Genomic DNA, 21,282 nt, shown 5'->3' with positions numbered 1-21,282 from the left:
AGTCATCTCCTTTAGGGAAGGAAACCGGGGCCAGGAATGGCATTGCCCCAGCCATCAGAACAGGTTGCAGTGGGATTTTGGACAAAACGACAAAGAAAAAGCCAAGAAGAAAAGATATTCATTTAAGAGAAGCTGGAGAGCAACCCCTTGCCATAAGTAGCAATGCCATTGGAGAGAAAGCTGCGCACATGCAGATCCAGAGAGAACACGCTAAAAATCCGCTTTGAACTCATGTGACCTTGGGGGGATTACATGAGCCTCCCTTTCCTTCGGAGCAGCTTATAGTATGCACTTCCGTTGTTGGCTCAGGGTTGGTGTTTGTTATAACAGTGTTTCTCATTATTTTTAATTTTTTTGACTATTCCATTACTTACAGTAAGCACGCCTCAGAAAATCTGGACGTACTTCTTCTGGGGATAACAAGTAATAAAGGACATTTTATACAGACTACCTCAAAGTCGAACATGTGGAAATAGGATGACATCTGCCGTCAGGTTACCTACCAGCTCTACGCACGTGATTGTGTGTGTGTGTGTTTCTTTTGAAATGGGTGAAAACAATGGATTTCTGACATATGCATGTTCTTTCTATACAGACATATAGGTATCCAGGTGGAATACAAATAGACATAATTACTTTCAGTTGCCATCTGATAATTGGCATATGGTATAACCTTGAGTAGCTGACACACTTTCATGTGTATATACTGCAATATGAAGTTTTTATATATATGCATATAAGTTTTATGTAACTTCTAGTTCATGTGTATTATACATGATATATGCCTATATGTGTGGAGATACACATGCACATGGTCCATTTATGGTTAGAAATATGTATGTCCATATACATAATAAAGCTTCTCATTTTCAGCTGGATCCAGAATGAATTCACTTTTTATTCTATCAACCAAGGTAATAAAAAGTAGATAAGCATAAAAAATGGGTAGTTTTTTTAGAAAAAGAAAATCTATATGCTGCGTGATTTATTTGAAATAAGGTAAATGTATTACTGGAAAATCAATGGCTTCAGTGTTCATCTTCTAAAGTGGCCTGGGGTCGAATGGATCCTGTCAATTAGGGCAGTTTTGTGAGCCCGTGAGTCACATCTGACATCACCCGGGGTAAGGACCAGTGTCAGACTGTCATCTACCTGTGAGACAGAGCAAACCACCAGAGTCTGCAGAACCCTGGGAAGAGCTGTGTTGGGTTGCACAGGCTGTGTGGTGAGCACCATTGGTAGTGTTATTCCAAACCATGTGTTGGCATGTTACTTGCCTGCCAACTCCTGTTTGGAGCCGGGTCCCAGGGGCTGGGGAGAGCAGGACGCTGCTCAGATTTGGTGCTCAGACAGGGTTGGACACTCACCATACGCTATCGCTGCCTTTGTCCAGGGGATTTCCCATGGGGTCGTAGTACACGTCCACGCTGAGGTTTCTGTCGGTGTCATGAGCTGAGTTGAAGTTCGTGACCACTCGGGCGGGAATCCCCAAACACCGCAGCACTGCAAGTCAAGGGACAGTCTGAGGCCTCATGTGGCAGTGGGGATGACACCTTGGAGCATCCCACTGCTGCCCATCCACCCAGCAGGGGCATGTCACATCCAGAGTACCTGTGTTGAGGGTTCCAGCAAAGACCCAGCACTGGCCATATCGGACTGGCCTGAAGCCAGATTTCTTCCATTCCTTGAGGATCTCCACGCTGCCGTTCCAGTTCCTGGGATCCCGGCCACCTATGTAGTTGCCACTCCAGTTTCCAAGTAGCACACCACCGTCATCATTGCTATTGACCTGGACAAGAAAAAAAAAACTTTAAATAAAACAGCAGAGAGGGTCATGCAGAGTTCAGGGGACTAAGTGGTGAGATGAGGAAGGAAGGAAGGAAGGAAGGAAGGAAGGAAGGAAGGAAGGAAGGAAGGAAGGAACTCTCTAGGTGACTTAGGGATGAAAAATGTATGTTCTCCTAGGGGTATTGACTAGTTCATGAATTTAAAAGTGCTTTGCTTAATGCGCCCTGTTTGACTGCCCCTAACCCCTCATGGAAACCGAGGCTCTGTGGCTTGTCAGTGGCAAAGTAAGTTCAGAAATCCAACCTACAGAGGATTTCTTTTAAAATTTTTCAGTCCTCACTCAAAGATATGATTGTTGATCTCAGAAAGTGAAAGAGAGAGAGAGAGTGGGAGAGAGAGAGAAACATCAATGAGAGAGGGAAACACTGATCAGTTCCTGTATGCACCCTGACTGGGGATTGAACCTGCAACCTAAGTATGTATCCTGATGAGGAATTGAGCACACAACCTTTTGGTGCATGAGACAATGCTCCAACCAAATGAGCCACCTGGCCAGGGCCCTGCACAGGATTTCTCGACACAACTCACAGACTAGTGCACAGGCTATTGCTGGTATCTGACTTGCGGTTCCGAGGTTTGACACTCTCGTTTGGTGTACTGGTCTTCCAGAGGTTTACTTTAGAATTTTAGTGCCTAACTTCTTGGAAAGAATAAAGAGGGTATATTGCTTTTCATTCATTCATTCATTCATTCATTCATTCATTCAGTTTAAGGCATGAATCTCATCCAAGTAACATAACCACAATACAGCATGAGAAGAGCACAGGGCTAGGAATTGAGAGGCCCGAGTTCCATTGTCTTCTAGAGACACACATTGAAATGCTTTTTAATGAAAAGATGTAACATCTGGGGTTAATCAAATGATCTGTGGATGGAGGAGGTGATCAGAGATGAAAGAAGACTGGCGTGGAGTGGGTAATTGCTGAATCTGGTGATAAGCACGTAGGCATTCATTTTACTTTCCCTCTACTTTTGTGAAAGTCTGGACTTTTCCACAGTGCAAAGTTAAAAGAGAGAAAGAGCAAGAGAGCCCAGAGTAGCAAGCCCAGCCGTGGCCCTCTCGGTTCAGGGATTGCAGACAACTTCATTCACCAGCCTAGGACTTTGTTCTTCACCTTCCAACACAGAGAAAGTAGAGACAGGTGAGCTCGCAGATGTTCCCAGCAGCCAAGTTTTCAGGGTTCCTGACACTTTCACCAGCATTTATCCAAACCCTACGGTGAGAGGCCAGATCACAGGATCTGCCAGCCTGTGAGCCCTGCTTCCTCTCTCTGTGGGGGTCTGCCAGAGGCAAGGCATGTGAAACAGGCAGTCTGGGAACAGAAAGACCCTCGTCGTGGACAGGCTCTCCCAGTCTCCCATGGTGCCTCCGAGTGGTGTGTGAGCTCCGCATCTCACTCCAGGAAGGCCTGGGCAGCAATCTCAGGATCAGGCAAGGCAGGGCCTCCTCCCAGGAGGAAGATTGTGCAGCCCAGCCACTGGAGTGGTAATCAGCAGGGTCATCTCTGGCTGAAAGCTGAGCATTTCAAAGACCGGCACAGGCCATAATTAGCTCATGGCCCAGCCCAGCCAGGAGGCCTGGAGAGAGCAGCAGGAGCTGCAGCTGAGGAAATTGGCACTGAGAAAAGTGGTTAGTCCCAAGGGTGAGAGTGAGTCAGCAGCTGCTGGAGCCAGCTAGCCTCTCCCACCCTCTTCTGGGCCAAGGATGCTCAGCTTCATTAGTCACTCTGAAGGCCAGCTCTCCTTAACTTTGGCTTTGGCTTTAAACCCATCCTTCTTGGGCCTCTTGCTTTTCAAGGTTCAGCCCAGGTCCCACTTTCTCTCTGTACCTTTTCCCAGCCACCCTGGTTCCCCCACATCTCAGTGCCTCCATGTTCCCTGGGCCTCCCCACTCCTTTCCTGCAAGGTTCAGTTTAAGCTCTCTTTGATTACACCCAGATATTTATCATCCAGTGAGAAGGTTGTTCAAATTCCTAGCCATGTAATTAGCTTGTTAACTTGGATATTCTCCAGCTCAAAAGCAAAGTGGCTGGGACATGCCTACTCCATTAAAAAAAAGCAGTTAAAGACACCTCTGGGGTAATTACTTAGTTTCAGAGGATTAAAGATCAAGACCTCTTTGACTTTTGGCTTTTTAATATGTTGCCCTTGAGCAGGTTGACCCCACATTTGGATGCTTTCTGATGGAGGTGTTTTCCGAGCATTGAATGCAGAGGGAGAGAGTCCTCCAGGATCTGACATGGTGTGTGTGTGTGTGTGTGTGTGTGTGTGTGTGTGTGTGTTTGGGGAAGGGGGACAAGTGTCTCAGGGGGAGAAACTGGGTGAGTAGAAGGGCCTGGGTGGGCAGCTTGAGGCCTTGTTCTGGTTTGACTTGCACACGAGCTGTGCACTGTGAGCAAGTCATTTCAGCTCCTGGGCTTCAGTTCCCTCCCCCGCCCCACACCATAGATAATAATGGGTGGGTTGGCCTTTTGTCTTTCTAGTCTGACATTCAAGCACTCTGTTGTGGAGGGGATGGATGGCAACAAAGGAGCTTACCTCTCCAGGCTCACTTAGGAACTTACCTCTTTTCCAGGAAGGCCCAGAATGGAGCAAAATCTCAGTTTTGCATCCTCCCATCCCTGATGGACACTACAAGGTCAAGTCCTCTGCCACGCACCGCACCATTGGGCAAGTCCTTTAACTTAGAGGAGCCTCAGGCTCCACGTGTGCAAAATGGGGATGCTTAGGGCCACCAGCTGCACTTTGTGAGGTGACTGTGTAAGAATGCCTGCACCTAACCCATAGTTGGGTTTGCCGTGTGGGAACAACCGGGTATTATGGTCTTCACACTACTCACCATTGCACTCAGCACCCGGCCAATGTATTTGGGGTCACCTCTGCGGGCCACGTCAGTAGCAGGGTCACGGTGGAAATTCAGACTTTTATCCAGGATTGAGAGGCATATGTTCAGGATGTCTCCTTCAAACTGTCCAAAATGGAACCATGTATTACGAAGAAAGAAATGACAAGCCGTGTTGGCTAACCAAGGGTGCGGGGGCTACACTGCTGAGAACCACACCAGCTGCCCAGGTCCTGTCACTCCCTGGCCTCCAGAACTGAGAGCTACTGAGGAACAACCGCCTCACCCATCCTGCAAACTCGTCCAGAGCTCTTGTGACACATGAGACCTTGTGCAGAGGCCCCTAAATGATAGGACTCTCTTAGTGTCGTGAACTAGGGGGCAAATCAGGTAGCCTCTTTGGACCGCGATTGTTCCATCTGTATAGCAGAAGATCGGCCCATCTCATCTTGAAGTTTCCATTTAACTCTGACTGTGATCTTTGGCATATTACTTATACTCTTGGGGAAGTAATGATAAAGATAAAATATCTCACTAAATGAGGTATTTGGAGGTATTTTCATAAAATAAGACTCATTTTTAGCCAGTGTTTCTCAGACGGAGAAGATCAAGCTTTCTCTCGCCTTAGGGTCCTTGAAAGTGTTATTGCCTCTGCCTTCAGTGCTCTTCTCCAAGATATCTATCTGGTTCCCTTGCTTCCTTTAGGTTTTTTATCAAGTGTTCCTTCCTGGGAAAGGATTGCCCAGACCACGCCATCAAAAGTAGCCCCCTTTTCCACCTGTGGCTGCATTCTGTGTCCTCACCTCATTTTTCCCTTCCAGTGAAATTTGACATGGAACTCCAACATGTAAAATGTATCACAGACTAGAATGGGGTCTGGAGGTAGGCAGAACATGCACCTGCCCACCTCCTCCTGCATGTCCAAGGCACCCTCCCCAAGTTTACCCCGATCTAAGGCCTTCATTTGTCTGCTAGAAGAGAAATGGTGGAGGAAATCTCTGAAGGTGTTTTAGGGTGAGCAAACCTGGAATAGGGGGACTACAGTGATGAAGGACCTTTGGAAGGTTGAATGCACACAGCAAGGAAATTCAATGACATCGCCACATGGAATGAATGAATAGAAACTACATTTTTGCCCCAAGTGCCTCTACTGGGCTTTATCCTCATTTGTGCATCGTGGCACCAATACCACTTCATTGCACTAGTTTAATCATATGTCTGTTTCGCCCACTGGATTGTGACTCTCTGAAAGCCAAGAAATCTGTCTTGTCATCTCCTGTGTTCTTACTGGGCAGCCAGGGTCTGGCACATAGTAGGTGGTCAATAAATGGTCTCTGAGTGAATGAATAAATAAATAAACTCATAGAAGGGTGGGCAACTAGACAGATTTGGGAACTTCCACCTGCCTGGGGGGTCAACTGCTGAGCTTCTTGGGCAATAGGGACGCTAACCCCAGCCTCCCCATGACCCTTTTACCTGTCCAAAGTTCCAGCCAACCATGTTAATTCGATTTGTACTTCCCACAAAGACGGCTCCAGAATCTTCCATAACGTACTCCTCTCTCTCAGCCGGGTTACTCATATAGACACCATCCGCTGTTTGACAAAAAAAATCAGTTGTTAGGGATTAGAGTCCTACAGAGGACTACAAAGACCAGTCCTTCTCCCACTCCTGAGTACTGCTCCTAGGAGCTGGAACAGGTCATACCTGCAGCCTTCCCCCCTATTTCCACTGTAGAAGGAAGCCTTGGGCTGTACTGCTTCCAACTCATATTGTGGGAACTATAAGTTTGAAAGAGAAGCTGGGATGATCTGCGAGTATGAAAATGAGACCCAGGAATGAGAAATTGGCTTCTTTCTTTAGGGGAAAAGCTATCTCTATGTCACATAATAGTACTGCAGTCATCGTCCCTTATGATTATGCCGTATTATGCGGTTTGTAAAAGATCCGAGATTCCTGCAATAGCCCCAGAGAAAGTAGCAGGGTGTCCATTTAATGGTGAGGAATTTGAGATTCAAAAAGGTCGAGGGATCGCCCAGACTCACGTAGCCAGTTAAGGGGCAGGGTTGGGACTCAAATCTATGGCTTCTGACTTCTAGCTTCTGTGCTTTTTCAGTATCCAAAGTGAGGAAATCACACCTGAGCCCATGAAAACCACCCATCCCAGCTCCTTTCCCTAGGCATCGCTTAGCTGATGGCTGGGAGTGTGGGTGATGAGGCGCCTACCTTGCAACCAGGGGTTAAAGAGCAGTACGAACGTCCCGAGTTTCAGGGCAGCATTATTGTGCTGGGAAGAGATCTGCATGCTCAACGTGTACCATCCTATGGGTGCGTTGGCAGGACTGGTGATGGAGATGGTCAGAGTGCCGTCCGTCTGGTGCACGAGCTGCGCGTTCCAGCCATTGTCACTTGACTCACTGGACAGCTGAAACACAGCTTTCGTCCTGGCCGATTCTGAGGGGGAGGGCCCTGTAGAAGAAGATGGGGTCAATGGAAGCCAAGGAGTGCTGGCCGGACTGTGGGGAGAGATCAGATTCCGATACAACTGCAGGTGCCCTTTGAGGGACGTCATCTAAGGAAGCACGTTCAAGCACATTATAGCACTGGGAGAACCTGGAGAGACCACGTCGGCCAGATTCCTCTTGATTTGAGGGTTAGGATTCTTGGGTTCAGAGACAGGCAGAAACTTCCCCAAGGTCACACCAAGTCAATGCAAGGTCACATCAAGTCGATGGCAGAGCTGGGGTAGAGCCCAGAGACCGGTGGCCCCAGTGCCACCATCACCACCCCCTGGATGCATAGCTCCTTGGGTTACTCAGGCGTGTGTGTGGTGGGGTGGAGGGGAGCAGTGAGTGGGTACCTGTGGAGGTTATGAACGTCAGACTGTCTTCATGTTTAAAGTGTCGGTTGAAGGTCAGTGAAAATGAGATCGATTGGCCTCTTCGAAAGATGAGCTCCTGGTCGTCGTACTTGTCTGTGTGATGCTCACGCTGGTTGGCAGCCGCATGCCAGTTGATATTCTGGAATCTTAAATCTGTGAGAAAGAAAAGAGAGCAACTTAGTTCTTCGGAGGCAAGCGTTGCCAAAGGGATAGCTCTTAGGCAGGGCTAGTCAGGGCACAGGCAAACTTCTAGAAAAAAATCGCGTTAAAATGCAGAGGTCCTGACTCAGCGGAGCGAGAATTTCACAACTCATTCCCCTCTGTCCTTTCAGGCAGCTGAAGCTCTGCACACACTGTGAGCACTGCTGCCATCAGGCTGCTTCCCCCACTGCCTGGGCGGCTGTCACTCGGCCCTCCTGGAGCAGGCCCTGTGCTCACTGTAGCTTCCCCCAACCAGCCGGGAGAACTGTGTACGCAGAGCACCCACGTTGTGTCCACTTTTAACACCATTACTTGGTGGATGGGGGCTCAAGTACAATTTTGACGAGGCTACTTTTCTCAAATCCACCACCCTGGTCTGGCTTGCTTGCTTTTTCCCTTTGCATCTCCCCAGACACTAAGTGCCTTCTACCGTCCCAACATCCAGCAAATGTTTGCTTGTGCATTCTATGCTTCCTACGTGCAGCCCTCTGGTGTTGGCCCGGGCGTCTGACGCTGGGGAGAGCAGCACGACTCTGAGCAGCATCTGTAGGTCTAGAGACCGAACTTCCAAATGCTCACTGGCAGGAGCAGCATAATGGAGCAGCTCAAAGGCCCATGAGATCTCAGAGGACAAGCCCGAAGGCAAACACCTTGAATTTCACTTCCTGCTCTCACTTCTTCTCATGAGATTGCGGAGGCGCTAGAGCTAAACTGACAGGAATTTATGAGCGATACCACGAGGGCTGAGGCATTTCGCCTATATAGACCTTTAAAGAGTTTTGTTCCTCTGAGTCATGTTTGAGACATTTCACCGTCCAAGCCTCTGCACGGAAAATCTGACTTCTGCCAGGGTGATCAGACCGAAGCTAGGAGAGTACGTGGCCCATCCCAGTGTCAGGCACAACTTCTCTTTGTAAATGAGTCTGTCTCTCTTCCTCAGAACGTGCTGTCCTGACACCTAGCACATTGTTGATTACGTTGGGACAACTAGATAAACAAACGAACAGAGGGATTAGATGGACAAGCCAAAGAAAACCAATGTCACGCAGTGACTGTCGTGACTACAGCCCAAGAGTTAGTCCATTAAACAGGTGAATACGGGGGCTTTGTTCTGTACATATGTAGAGAGCACCTAGTATTTATAGGACCCTAGTGTAGGCACAATGTGGGCAGTATCAAAAGCATGAAAAGAAGTTTTAAGCCTCAAAGAGCTTAAAAGTGTCTTACCCAGCAGTGGGTAAGACAAACACACAATGAATGATGGAAGAAGGTAAATCCAGCCTCCCCGGTAATGGGTATCTAAGAGATGCTGGTGGGGAAGAATCACTTTCAGCTGCAGGGACCTGGAAAAGCTTCATGAAAGTGCTGGACCTTGAAGGAAGAGAGAGTTTTGTCAGGTGCCATGGAACAGCCTGCACTCCAGACAATGGGAAGAGAGGCCAAGACACAGGAGAGCGGGTGTGTTGCTTGGCTAGAGTTAAGAATCTGTCCAGAAGAGAAAGGTGAGGCAAAGAGAGTGTGGCTCCAGGGCAGGCCTGAGGCTGGGGGATCCCTCCCCACGTGCAGCTTTGGACAGGGGCAGAGAGAATCATCACAGATACTCTTTGAAGTGAAATCCAGCCAAATAAAGCTACTGGAGAGGGAGGTTCAGGAGGTGATCTCGCCACCAGCTCAGGGTACTAAAGATTTAAATAAATCGTATCCTCTCATTCATTCATTCTCATTCAACAAATAGTTATTGAAAGGATAAATTAATCCATTTTTGCACAAGCTCAGAGAAACTAAAACATTCCGGCAATTGACAGGTATCTATTGAGTAAAGAGAAAGGCAAAAGGAAGAACGAAGGGGCAGAGGGAGGGAGGGAGGAGAGAGGATGAACATTCCTGTACGTAAATATTGGATGGAGAGAGCCCAGATCTTAGACACTCTCTGACCATCCTGAGCTCTCCATGGCTTGTAGACCCTAGTTCTCTCTGGGACAATAGCCCTGCCTTGCAACCCCCCTAACCCTTTGCATCCTCCCCAGCCTTGCTCACTACCATCTGTGCATTTCTCCAGTTGCCACTTGGTAGATCTTTATTCCTTGTCTTGTTTTAGAAAAAAAGAAGTGCCCTAAGGAACACGTGGGTTCCGATAACACAAGCCCCCTAGAGATTCTTTACCCCACTCCTTAACACGAAAGGAGGTGTGTCTTCTCCCCAGGTGAAGCGCACCATTCCAGACTATGAGCTCTTTGAAAGCAGAAAGAATGTCCCCTGACAACCTTTGCCGAACAAAGCTCCAACACGCCCACATCCTTCTCTGCTCTGCCGAGGGTTATGCACCGTATGTTGTAGCTGTGCCCACAGCAGAGGCTTGGCCCTTTCATCCCAGGGACAGTGGCTCGTCCACAGGGAAAATGATGAAGAAAAGACTGAGCTCCTGGGACTGGGCTGCACGGACATGGAAAAGAGACAAAGGGCACTCTCGGCTAGGTCATCTCTGCTTCTCCCGACACTGAATGTGAGCCCTGGTATTGAGGAGCCTGCTCCCCATCAGCGAGCTTGTGGGATAGGCAAGGCCTCTCTGGGCTGGAGGGTGAGGAAACACAGGACTCAGATTCGCCATCAATCTTTTGCCTGTCAACTGCTACTAACAGTGTACAGAGCACTTTACATGTCATCAATGGAATCCTTACAGAAACTAGAAACTGATGTGCAGAGAGAGAAGCGTCTTACTTGAGGTCAGCACCTAGGGATTGGCAGAGCCAGGGTTCTGAATCCAGGTCTCACAGGCCCTCCCCTGTTGTTGTGGTCCCCATTTATCTCCCTGGAAGGGGGACCCATGCAGGACCTTCAGTCCAGAAGGTACCTAATAAATGGGTGAGAGTCCCTCACTACCCGTTGTCCTCCCCTCAGGCATGGGATCCTGATAGAAAAGGGAGTGAGCACCTGGAAGGGGGAAATGTGCTCCAAGAGGGTGTTCTACATGGGAGGGGGCTGGGAGGGGCACGGCCTCCTTCTGTGTCTGCGAGCGGGGAGGGCAGGGGGAGGGCAGGGCATTTCTGACTCACAAAGCCGCCCCTGTGGTTTCTGAAACTCTCTCCTTCCACTCGCTGCTGCCCTTGGTCATCAGCACCCCTTAAGCTGCAGGACTGGCTTGGCCTGCCCCGAAATCAAGAATCCGATGACCCTGTCTGTGGATTATTTAGGCTCCATAGTTTCCCCTCCTTCCCTCCCTTTGCCGTAGCAGAAATCACAACCCCCCTTTGCCAGAGAGTTTTCTGGAAGGGGAAGGGCAGGCGTGGGAAAGTACACATCTAAGTTTATAGCTTCAGGGATAGTTATAAGACCCAGGGCTGTCTTCTGTATCAGCCTGATGAAGGGAAGTCATAAAACAAGCCTTGCATCAAGGCTACAATTGACTCATTAGCACATATAGTCTTAAAAACATCAGAGGGAAAAAGTCCTTGGAGACAGGTCATATACTCCCACCCTTATCCATATATAAAGACATGGAGGCCGGGAGGAAGGTGATTTGCCCACAGAGGGACATCTCTGAGCTCTCATTCCAGTGTTGTTCGCACAATTGCAGGCCCCCTCCCTGAGAATATCAGTGCCACCAGCGGTCCTAATGTGGCAGGACTGTACGACGTCTATGCCAATGTTCACTTTTTCTTCCTTGGTAATAAAATCCCCCGCATTAACAGGCACTACATTTTCCAGGCTCCCCTGTGCCTGAGAGTCACATGAGTGAGTTCTGGCCAGTAGCTTGCAGGTGGAAGTTACTGTGTTAGTTTTCAGGCAATCTCTTTAAAATAATTTTTTTAATTGAGGTGAAATACGCAGAACATAATGTTCACCACTTTCCAGTGTACAATGGAGTGGCAATTAGTACATTCACAGTGTCGTGCAAACATCGCCACTATCCAGCATTAGAACTTCCTCATCATCTCGTAAAGAACCCCCTACCCATTAGGGGCCCCTCCCCATCGCCCCCTAATTCCAACCCTGGCATACACTAGTCTACTTTCTATTCTCATGGATTTGTCTATTTCGGACATTTCTTAAGGAATGGAATCACATAAGTGTGTGGTCTTTGTATCTGGTTTCTTTCACTTAGCACGGTGATTTTCAACCTGCACGCCACAAGAGTTTCTAAAATGTGCAATACCTGACTGTTTAGTCAGGGCCACTGACATCTTTTCCTTGAGATGGTCAAATAAAAAAACAACAACAGCCAACACAGCAATAGCTGTTCAGTGTGAATAAATCAAAATTGTACCGATATTTTTGTCAGATCGGCAAAAACCATATTTTTTCGTGTGCTACAGAACTTGAGTAATTAGTTTATGTGTGCTGTGAGATGGAAAACGTTGAAAATCATTGACTTAGCGTGCTTTGGTTTCTTCAAGTTTTTAATTTTTCAATTATAGTCAACACTCAATTATTTTCTATTAGTTTCAGGTGTATAGCACAGTGGTTGGATGTTTATATAATTGGTGAAGTAATTTCCCTCGATAAGTCTAGTACCCACCTGGAACCATTGTAGTTATTACAGTATTACTGACTGTATTCCTTATGCTGTACTTTACACCCCCATGACTATTTCGTAATTGCCAATTTGTATGTCTTACTCCCTTCACCTTTCCCACCCAGCCTGCCAAGCGCAAAGTTTTCAAGATTCATCCACGAGGTAGTATCCACCCACCATTGAACAATGTGGGGGTCAAGGGCACCACCCCCCACCCCGTGCTGTTGAAAGTCTGTGTATAACTTCTGACTCCCCTAAACTTAACTACTAATAGCTTCCTATTGCCTGGAAATCTTACTAAAATATAAGGTCAATTAATATATATCTTGTATGTCCCATGTATTATATACTGTATTCTTATCATAAAGCAAGCTAGAGAAAAGAAAAGGCTATTCAGAAAATCGTAAGTGAGAGAAAATACACTTACTGGATTTACTGAAAACAATCCACGTATCAGTGGACCCGGCAGTTCAAACCTGTGTTGTTCGAGGGTCACCTGTGGAGCGATTTGCCGTATTCTGTTTATCCACTCAACCGTGGAGTTGGGTTGTTTCTACCTTTTGGCTCTTAGGACTAGTGCTGCTATGAACATTCTCACACAAGTATTTGCTCGAATACCTGTTCTCAGTTCTTTTGAGGAAACCTCTTTTTCAAAACAGTTGGCCATTCCCCTTAGTCTGCTCACTCTCTTCCTCCACCCTGCTGCCTGGACTGTGGGTGTGACAGGGACGGAGCCCTGGTGGTCATCCCGGACCACGCCTGGCCTGGGGACAGCCCTGTGGGCCCCTGGGGTTGTGCAGCTGCCTCACCTGCCCAGAACTGCCAACATCCAGACCTGCGGTGTTGGAAAAGGTACACTCCCGCCTTGTGTATTTCTCTCAGCCGCTGTTACGTGTAGTCACTGGCATTCACGCCAGGCCCAATCACGTATACCTGGTGACGCAACCTCCCAACGTATTCTGGGGTCCGCTTTGGCAGGAGTAAGGCGAGAAGCACCGAGCAGATTCCAGATGGTGAAAGGGGGTTGCTAGTTGGCTGTCTCGATCTTTATCAGCTTGGCTCTCTGATCGAACCCCCCCCTGCCCCCCACCCCAGCTGACAGGTAAGCAGGGCCTGGCTACGGGTGAGAGAGCGACTGTGGTTTTTTCACCTCCTGTTCCTGGGGGGACCCCGGCACAGAGTTGTAGGCAGGTGGCCCCACCTGATGCGACCGATGCCCCAGGGGCTGTGTCTCCCCGACCCGCCCAGACCTTCTTCCTCGTTTCTCTTCTCCAGGCAAAGACATACTTTTATCTCACAGGTTTCTAGAGTGCAGGGCTGATAAATACATTAAAAAATCATCCAGCCAAGTTGTTTTCAACTATTTTTAGAGACCGCATTATAAATGCATTTTACCCAGTGTTTCCACACAGGGGACTGAACCCGACACAAAGCCTCACAGAACAACACCAACTCCTGCCGATACTTTCCCCTGCTACTTCATTTTAATTGCTGGTCACAACCCACTGAACTGAGTTTTGCAAGCTGCTAAAGGGTGACAAAGGGCAGCTCGAAGAACAGTGCTATGATCCCATATTCCCATTTTACAGGTAAGAAAACGGAGGCCCCAACAGGGGAAACCACCTGCTGAGGTTACAGGGTCCTTGAGAAGCAGAGCTTGGCCCAGAATCCAGGTCTCAGATCCTGGTCACCGTGGGGCCGTGAGTCATTCCCAATGTGCCCCACCGTCCTGCCCCCCGGCCCCAGGAACCAGGTGCCTCCCTCTCAGCTCTCACCTCTCCCTCTTCTCTCTCTAGCCTGTGCCATGTCCTGTCTCTTTCCCCCACATGCACACGTTGGCGATCGCTGGGCAGCATGAGTACCAGGATGGCTTGGTACCCAGTTGGTAGAGAAGCCTGGGGTGTCAGTTGGCGGCTGAGGCGGGGGCTGGTGAGGCTCCCTGAGATGAAGTGAGGAAGCCCTGGACTGGTGGTCGGGGAGGCTGAGGCCTTGGACAAGGTTTCAGTATTTCTGGAATGTGTTTTCTCCCTCCGTAGAAGGAGATACTGAAACCAGCACACCCTGGCCTGTGGGGTTTGTTATTGGGATCCGACGCGCACCCATCACTAGCATCTGGGTCTCCAGAAGTCAGGGCTGCGAATCCCTTGGGATCCCACTCATAGGGGCAGAGGCTACACAGTAGGGGTTGCGGTTTTTTATGAGCTGCCATTGGGGCGGTCCTCTGTGCCAGGCACTGTGCTAAGCCTTTCCCTTGCATTACGTCCTTTAATAGTCGCAAACGCCTTTGATGTTATCATTCTCATTTCACAGGTAAGGGATTTGAACGTCCAGTCTGGTGATGTCACTGGACACACAGCGCACACTCAGGCAGAGCCTGGACCCAAGCCCGGACTGGAAGCCAGTTTTGTCTGACCACAGGGGACTCCAAGCTGCTGACCTGCCGCCATCTAAGGTAGCGGTGGTGATGACTTCGGGTGGTTCCCGGAAGCTGCCACAGAGAAGGGGCCACCCGTACCCTACGGCCTGTCTCGCCGTTACAGGGTCAGGGTAAGAAGAGAGGAAGGAAGAAGGGCTCCTGGACAAGTTCACTTCCAAAGAGAACTTAACTCAGATCAGTGGCTCCCCACGCTGCTTGCTGCATGTGAAGTCACCTGAGAGTTTAGACTGGCCTGGGCCCCACCACAGACCAACTGAATTAGAATTTCCGGGTTAGGGACAACATTGGTTTTTGGTTGATTCTAATAAGCACCCAGGACAATCGCTACCTTAGGCTGAAATGTCATTTTACACTTATCAGAACTCCGTCACGTTAATAATCTCACCTGAGCCACGCTAGCCGCTCTGGGAGGGGGGGCGGGAATCACTGCCTCCTTTCTGCAAAGGAGGAAACTAAGGCTGCGAGTGGGGAAGGCCGACCCCTCCTGAAGCCATCTCTCAGCGCCTACCAGAGACCCCAGGGCCTCATTCCCTCCACTCCTGAGTGACAGGGAAAACACTTTCCTAACTTCGGCTCACACCCCAGGCTGGCATGTGGGCCCTGGGGAGGAGAGTGATTGCCCCACCTGCGGAGCATGGCCCAGCAGGGTGGAGGCAGAACAGGGAGGTCATCTGAGGCGAACAAGAACGTTCACGGGGGACTCGGAGACGTGTGAGCGGGCTGGCAAGGGGCCAGGGGAGGCTTTTAGTGGGAGCGGTTCCTGAGAATCACCCCTGATCAGAAAATGGACATCCTCTCATAACACTTTTCTTTAAGCTCATGAAAAGTTTCCCCCCCCAATCAGTAAGTTGTGTGGATTTAGCACCTATGAAGTGGATTGCACAGTAACCCTTTTTTAGAGATGAGGAAACTGAGGCACTTAGGTTAAATAACCTGCTCAGGATCGCGCAGCTAGTAGGGGATGGAGACGAGATTCAATCCCGAGCTTGTGTCTGGACTCACAGCCCTGGGGCTCCTCAGCCTCTGCATGGGGTCCTAGGCAGAAAGTGGAAACTGGGGCAGCCCTCGCTCCAGGTGGATGCAGCTGCGGGCAGGCCTGTGTCTGATGACCTGGGAGTAGCGGCTGCCCCAGATGAAAGGAAGTGGGAAGCCTGGGGTGGGGCTGGGGGGAGAAGAGGCAGCTCGTCCTTTCACTAACGCTGAGCGCCGGCAGCCATGAGCCCCTGAGCCCAGGGCCCATCCGCTGAAAGCGGACATGTACTCATAGGTATTGCTATGGTCCAGGTGGCTGAACCAAGAAGCTGTTGCCCAGTGTGGGGAGAACCCAGGACGCACCTAGATTTCCAGACCCGAAGGAGGCAGGGACCCAGCAGAAAGAGCCAAGGAAAGACGTTTTGTGGCATACCCACGGCCTAGAATGGGACAGNTAGAGATGAGGAAACTGAGGCACTTAGGTTAAATAACCTGCTCAGGATCGCGCAGCTAGTAGGGGACGGAGACGAGATTCAATCCTGAGCTTGTGTCTGGACTCACAGCCCTGGGGCTCCTCGGCCTCTGCATGGGGTCCTAGGCAGAAAGTGGAAACTGGGGCAGCCCTCGCTCCAGGTGGATGCAGCTGCGGGCAGGCCTGTGTCCGATGACCTGGGAGTAGCGGCTGCCCCAGATGAAAGGAAGTGGGAAGCCTGGGGTGGGGCTGGGGGGAGAAGAGGCAGCTCGTCCTTTCACTAACGCTGAGCGCCGGCAGCCATGAGCCCCTGAGCCCAGGGGCCATCCGCTGAAAGCGGACATGTACTCATAGATATTGCTATGGTCCAGGTGGCTGAACCAAGAAGCTGTTGCCCAGTGTGGGGAGAACCCAGGATGCACCTAGACTTCCAGACCCGAAGGAGGCAGGGACCCAGAAGAAAGAGCCAAGGAAAGACGTTTTGTGGCAGACCCACGGCCTAGAATGGGACGGGTCCTCTGCAGACTGAGAAGTGAGGCCAGAGAAGGTGAGTCTCCCAGCCAAGGCCAGCACTCGGCCGGCAGAGAGCCACCTATTCCCACGGTCAGAGCATTGGCCCCTGGAACACAGGTTCTGGCCTTCCGCAGGCAGAGGTCTGCGGTTCATGTTCAAACCCTAAGGACTCTGCCCCTGACCAAGGGCCTCCGAGTGGATTTGGGGCTGAGAAACAAGGCTTCTACGGTGTGCTGGAAGTCTGTGTTCACAGCCTGTGTTCCAGGCCACCCTGGGGCTCTGAACTCAGTGGGTAGCAGGCAGAGGGTGCCACACGACAGTGGATCCTTGAACAACACAGGGCTGGGGGAGGTGAGGGGTGCGGGGTTGGGTGGTGGTTAGGGGTGCCGGCGGCCCTCACAGTTGAAAATCCACATATACCTTTGCACACATGGATTCCCAGGTCAGGAACTGACCCTTGAACAACTCGGGTTTGAATTGTGCAGGTCACGGAAAACTCCGTGCATAAGTGGACCCAGCTCCAACGCATGTTGTTCAGGGATCAACTGTACTTTGTTCGGATTATTGCCAGGCCCTCCCCCACCCCTCACCCCCACCCCCAGACCAGGCTGCCCCCTCCACCCCGAGGCAGAGTGACTGAACCCCTGCTGGCTCCAACAAGAAGCTTAAACTGGGAGTTGGACACAGCTCTCCCCAACCAACTCACGTTGACCTGATAGCCTCTGGGTCACACCTGCTGACCCAGCCACACTTATTTTCCTGTTCCCTCTGCCTAGAACACTCCTCACCCCACAAAACTACTCCTGACCACACACTGCGCACCCACGTGAGGAGAGGCCATGGCTCACTTATCTCTGCTTTCCCCACTGTGCCCACCGCGGCTCCTTTCCCTCCGCGTCCAGTAAATAAACCCATTCACTCAAGAGACACTGAGCACTTCCCAGCGGGTGACTAGGAGCTGAGCTGGGAACCGCGCTGCATCTGTGGCAAATGGAAGGGAGTTCAGGGATTCACTGGTCTGTTCCCTGCCTGTTTAATAATTCGTTTCCCCCCAACTAGCCATTGTCTGCGTTCGGTGGAGACCTCCGAAGATCTCTGGTTGATTTAGATGTTGAGCTCTTAACACCTCTGGGATGCACAGGCGCTGACACACCGGGCTATTCATGGGCCCACAGCGGCCCGGAGAGTAATAACTGCCCAGGCCCCCGGGGCGGAGCCCTGCTGGGGCCCCTCGGCCTCTGCCCCTGCTTTCCTCTCAAGGACGGGGTCATCAGGACGTCTATTTCAACCCTTCATCTTGCAATTGGGAACCTGAGGCTCAGCGCAGAAGCTGCTGGGGACAGGATCCAAACGAGAAACTGGGTTTGGCGTTGCTCTGCCGCACCCTGAACAGCACACGTTCTCCTGGGTGAGTTCAGCTCTGGTAACAGGACACGGCGGAAAGGGCTCTGCTACCAACCTTCTGGGGGACTTCGTAAGGCTCTAGTTAGACCTTCCTGGAACTCCCCCTCCCCCCGGAAGGAGAGAGGCGGCCTAGGTGACAGCTGACATCCCCTTCTAGCAAAGTCAACAGGGTCCCAAACTCCTCTTTCTAGCGACCTAGCATGTTCAGAGGAGGTAATAGGGGGCGCGGGGTAGGGCAGGGGGATAGGTCCATTTTGCAGCCACCCATCCTGGTTTTTGTGATTCCTGAAAAAACCAGCATTTGCCGTTTGCACATTGCTCAACGATTTCTTTGGCAAGCCTTCCTGGGGCCCTAACCACCATTCATGATATTTTACAGGTTTGATTCATGCTTGTTTGGGTTTGGTGATGCACTAGGCTGAGCATCCAGGACAGGCAGTAACTAGCGTGCAGCTCAGCAGGGGTGCTGTCCAACAAGAGCCTGAATCCGTGACAGTGACCGCAGACCGAAAGAACCCGTGCTTCCTGGCGTTCTTATCCACCCGCCTTCCCTGGAGCTGCCTGTAGGGACAGTCTTTGGCACACCTGCTTCCACTCCGACTGGGAGCTTCCTGCTCAAGTCACTTTCAAAAAGGCTGCCGGTGCTTCTGAATGTGCAGTTTACTCAGACGCATTCCAGCGCTGCTGACAGTTTCTTTGAAGTCAATACACAGGCTGTCACTCACTGCTTGTAGCTCTGAGATGTGCTTTTCTTTGCCTGTGTTACTGACAGCTGGTAAACCTGCCCTGGGAAACGTGGGAAGCAGGGACCAGCTGGCTTGACACGGCAAAGGCAAAGCTTACCCATCTGCCTAAGGGGACGTGACCTCCAGCTGCATTGAATACCCTGCCCATTACTCAGGACTACATCCCAAGGATGTTCTACCCGTGGGACCACGAGAGCCAGTGAGAAAGAACAGAATCGTAAACACTCTAAGATCCCGACTTCAGAGCCTCCAGGTCAGCGGTCCTGAGCTAGACACTCTGGCCTCTCGGGCTGGCCAAGGAGAAGTATGAGCTTCCAGCAAGGACGTGGTAGAGAAGATGCTATGCACTTACCAGTCATGTTTCACCTTCCTCTGCCTTTTCCTCTTCTCCGGGCTCCACGGGGAATGGCAGGAAGCAGTGGGGAGACTGGCTGATGAGGATTGCCTTGCCATTTATAGAAGCCACACACCCCAATTAGAATGGTAATGAGGTGGGCGCGGCACCAGGCCATTCCTGTAGTGCCTGTAAACATTCCCCTTACGACATCTCGCCATCTCGTCACCCAGTGGAAGGGAACTCTCTTGCGCAACATTTGCTTGGGGAGAAGAGGGGAGATAAGAAAGAAAGAGTTGATTTTTGTGACTTTTTTTCCAAGATGACTAACTAGATTGCAGGGTTTAGGAAATTTTGCTGTTGTCTTCTTGTGGTATCTTGTCCAGAGCTGGAGCCGAGAAGTCTCTCAGAAACGCCTCTGCAAAACCTAGAAGCAGAAAGCGGCTTCGTCTTTTCTCATTCCACACACACGTTGGGTTGCTCACCACGGCTGGCCCGTGCGGGGTCACAGTGCGGCCGAAGTGCACGCGCATTGGGGTGGGAGTTAGAAGCGTTCAGTTCCAATTCTGGCTGGGCCAGCACTGACCCTCGAAGCCTCGGCAGCCTCCTCTGTGGCTCCCCTTCTCCACGCGCTAAGTGCAGGAAGCGATCAAATGAGGCGATGCAAGTCAAAAGTGCGTGGATGCGAGCCACAGGGGCTTAACTCCAGATGCTATCTGGAGTCCAAATTGGGGGGAAACTGTTCTTTTTAATGAGACCGCAGGGATAGCCACTGATCTTATAGTGGTGATATGGCTTCTACCTGGTTCTGCCACCTGCTTTCCACAGGGACTGGAGGAGGGTCAGTCACAGACCCTCTCTGGGCCCAGGTTCCACACGGGTGACAAAAAGGAGGAGGGGGACAGATTCTGTTTTTCTCCTTTTTTTTTGTTCGTTTGCATGTTGTTTTAAGGGGATATATTTTCCAAAAGATCCCATTGTGACTATTTACCGGGACCAACATTTTTCAGGATAGACAAGGGAGTTAAAAAAACTGATAATACTTTGAGGATGCACAGCAGAGCAGAAGTTTCTCAAGGCTTCCCCCGCGATGGGGTGGGAAGGAAGACCTGGCGCCGTGATGACGTGGTAGGGCTTTAGGACCACGTGGGAGCACTAGGTCTTGAGAAAGGTGAGACCGAAGAGGCTGCTGGGTTGGAAAAAGAGGAATCTACATCTTCTCTCTCCGCACAACATTTCATGCGTTGCAGGACCTCTGTTACCACCTGTGTCTCTCCGGAGGGCTCTGTTTGTTTCTGCCCCCCACCCCCAGACTGAGCTCCTTGACGGCACAGGCTGAGTATTGTTCGCATCCCAGAACCTAGCAGGGACTGGCCACACGGCAGGAGCACACCTATTTCTGAAAATGCGACTCAATCACTCACCACAAGGATGGAAATAACTGCCATCAGTTCAGTGCTCACCGTGGGCTGGCACTGGGTAGACCCTTCCCATATGTTATCTTTTGCTATCTTCATATCGACCCTACGACACAGGTATCATTATTATTCCTATTTTTCACGGGGAAGAAATGGGTTGAGCTGAATCTCCATGACCAGGAGACTCACGTCCACATGTGAGCAGCTGCAGAGCCTGTCCTAACCCAGAGGTTGAGACCAGGAGAGGTGAGACCTCAGTCTTTCCCAGGCTGCTGGTGGCTCTGGGAGAGGTGGTTCTGCACCCGTGCCAGGCAGAAGGACGGCTGCTGGCTCGGACAGATGACCCAGAAGGGAGAGGGGGTAGACGGGTGTGTGACTCGGACTGGACTGCTGGACCCTGCTGGAAGGCTCGGGTGTGCAGTCTTGGCCCCACGGCACTAGCCAGGATGTGGATAAGCCGCTCACTGTGGCCAGAAACTCCAACAAACGTGGGGACCAAATGGGATGAGTGGGTGTGAGAGCATCCCACACACTCTCAAGTGTGTTACAAAGAAACAGGGGTTTTGCTTATTATTGTTGTTACTGGTGGCCTGGGGGCTGAGAAGAAGTGGATCCTGAGCATTCCTTTCAGTGGCTTGGCAAGGCCACCTGCAGTGGTGACAGGGAGGCAGTGCTGTCCGCAGAGAGGACCCCTGAGATCA

At 50.7% G+C, this 21,282-nt stretch overlaps 1 protein-coding gene across 1 annotated transcript in view; it reads right to left on the bottom strand.

Annotated features, from left to right (window-relative positions):
- Positions 1-19,242, bottom strand: part of TGM3 (transglutaminase 3) — a 41,454-nt gene extending 22,212 nt beyond the window's left edge. Inside the window, exons 1-7 of the mRNA XM_037044302.1 lie at positions 19,182-19,242; positions 7,551-7,724; positions 6,917-7,159; positions 6,167-6,285; positions 4,688-4,816; positions 1,612-1,789; positions 1,368-1,503 (exon numbers count right to left, since the gene is read on the bottom strand). Of these exons, the coding sequence (XP_036900197.1) occupies positions 1,368-1,503; positions 1,612-1,789; positions 4,688-4,816; positions 6,167-6,285; positions 6,917-7,159; positions 7,551-7,724; positions 19,182-19,188 (986 nt within the window). The 5' untranslated portion in view covers positions 19,189-19,242. The remainder of the gene's footprint in view (positions 1-1,367; positions 1,504-1,611; positions 1,790-4,687; positions 4,817-6,166; positions 6,286-6,916; positions 7,160-7,550; positions 7,725-19,181) is intronic.
- Between the last annotated feature and the right edge of the window lie 2,040 nt (positions 19,243-21,282).

This window comes from Sturnira hondurensis, unplaced genomic scaffold (assembly GCF_014824575.4).
Source record: "Sturnira hondurensis isolate 20B ecotype Veracruz unplaced genomic scaffold, ASM1482457v3 Scaffold0004136, whole genome shotgun sequence".
Taxonomy (NCBI): Eukaryota; Metazoa; Chordata; class Mammalia; order Chiroptera; family Phyllostomidae; genus Sturnira; species Sturnira hondurensis.
Note: the sequence above shows the minus strand (reverse complement) of the source record. Positions and strands in the feature narration are given on the sequence as shown.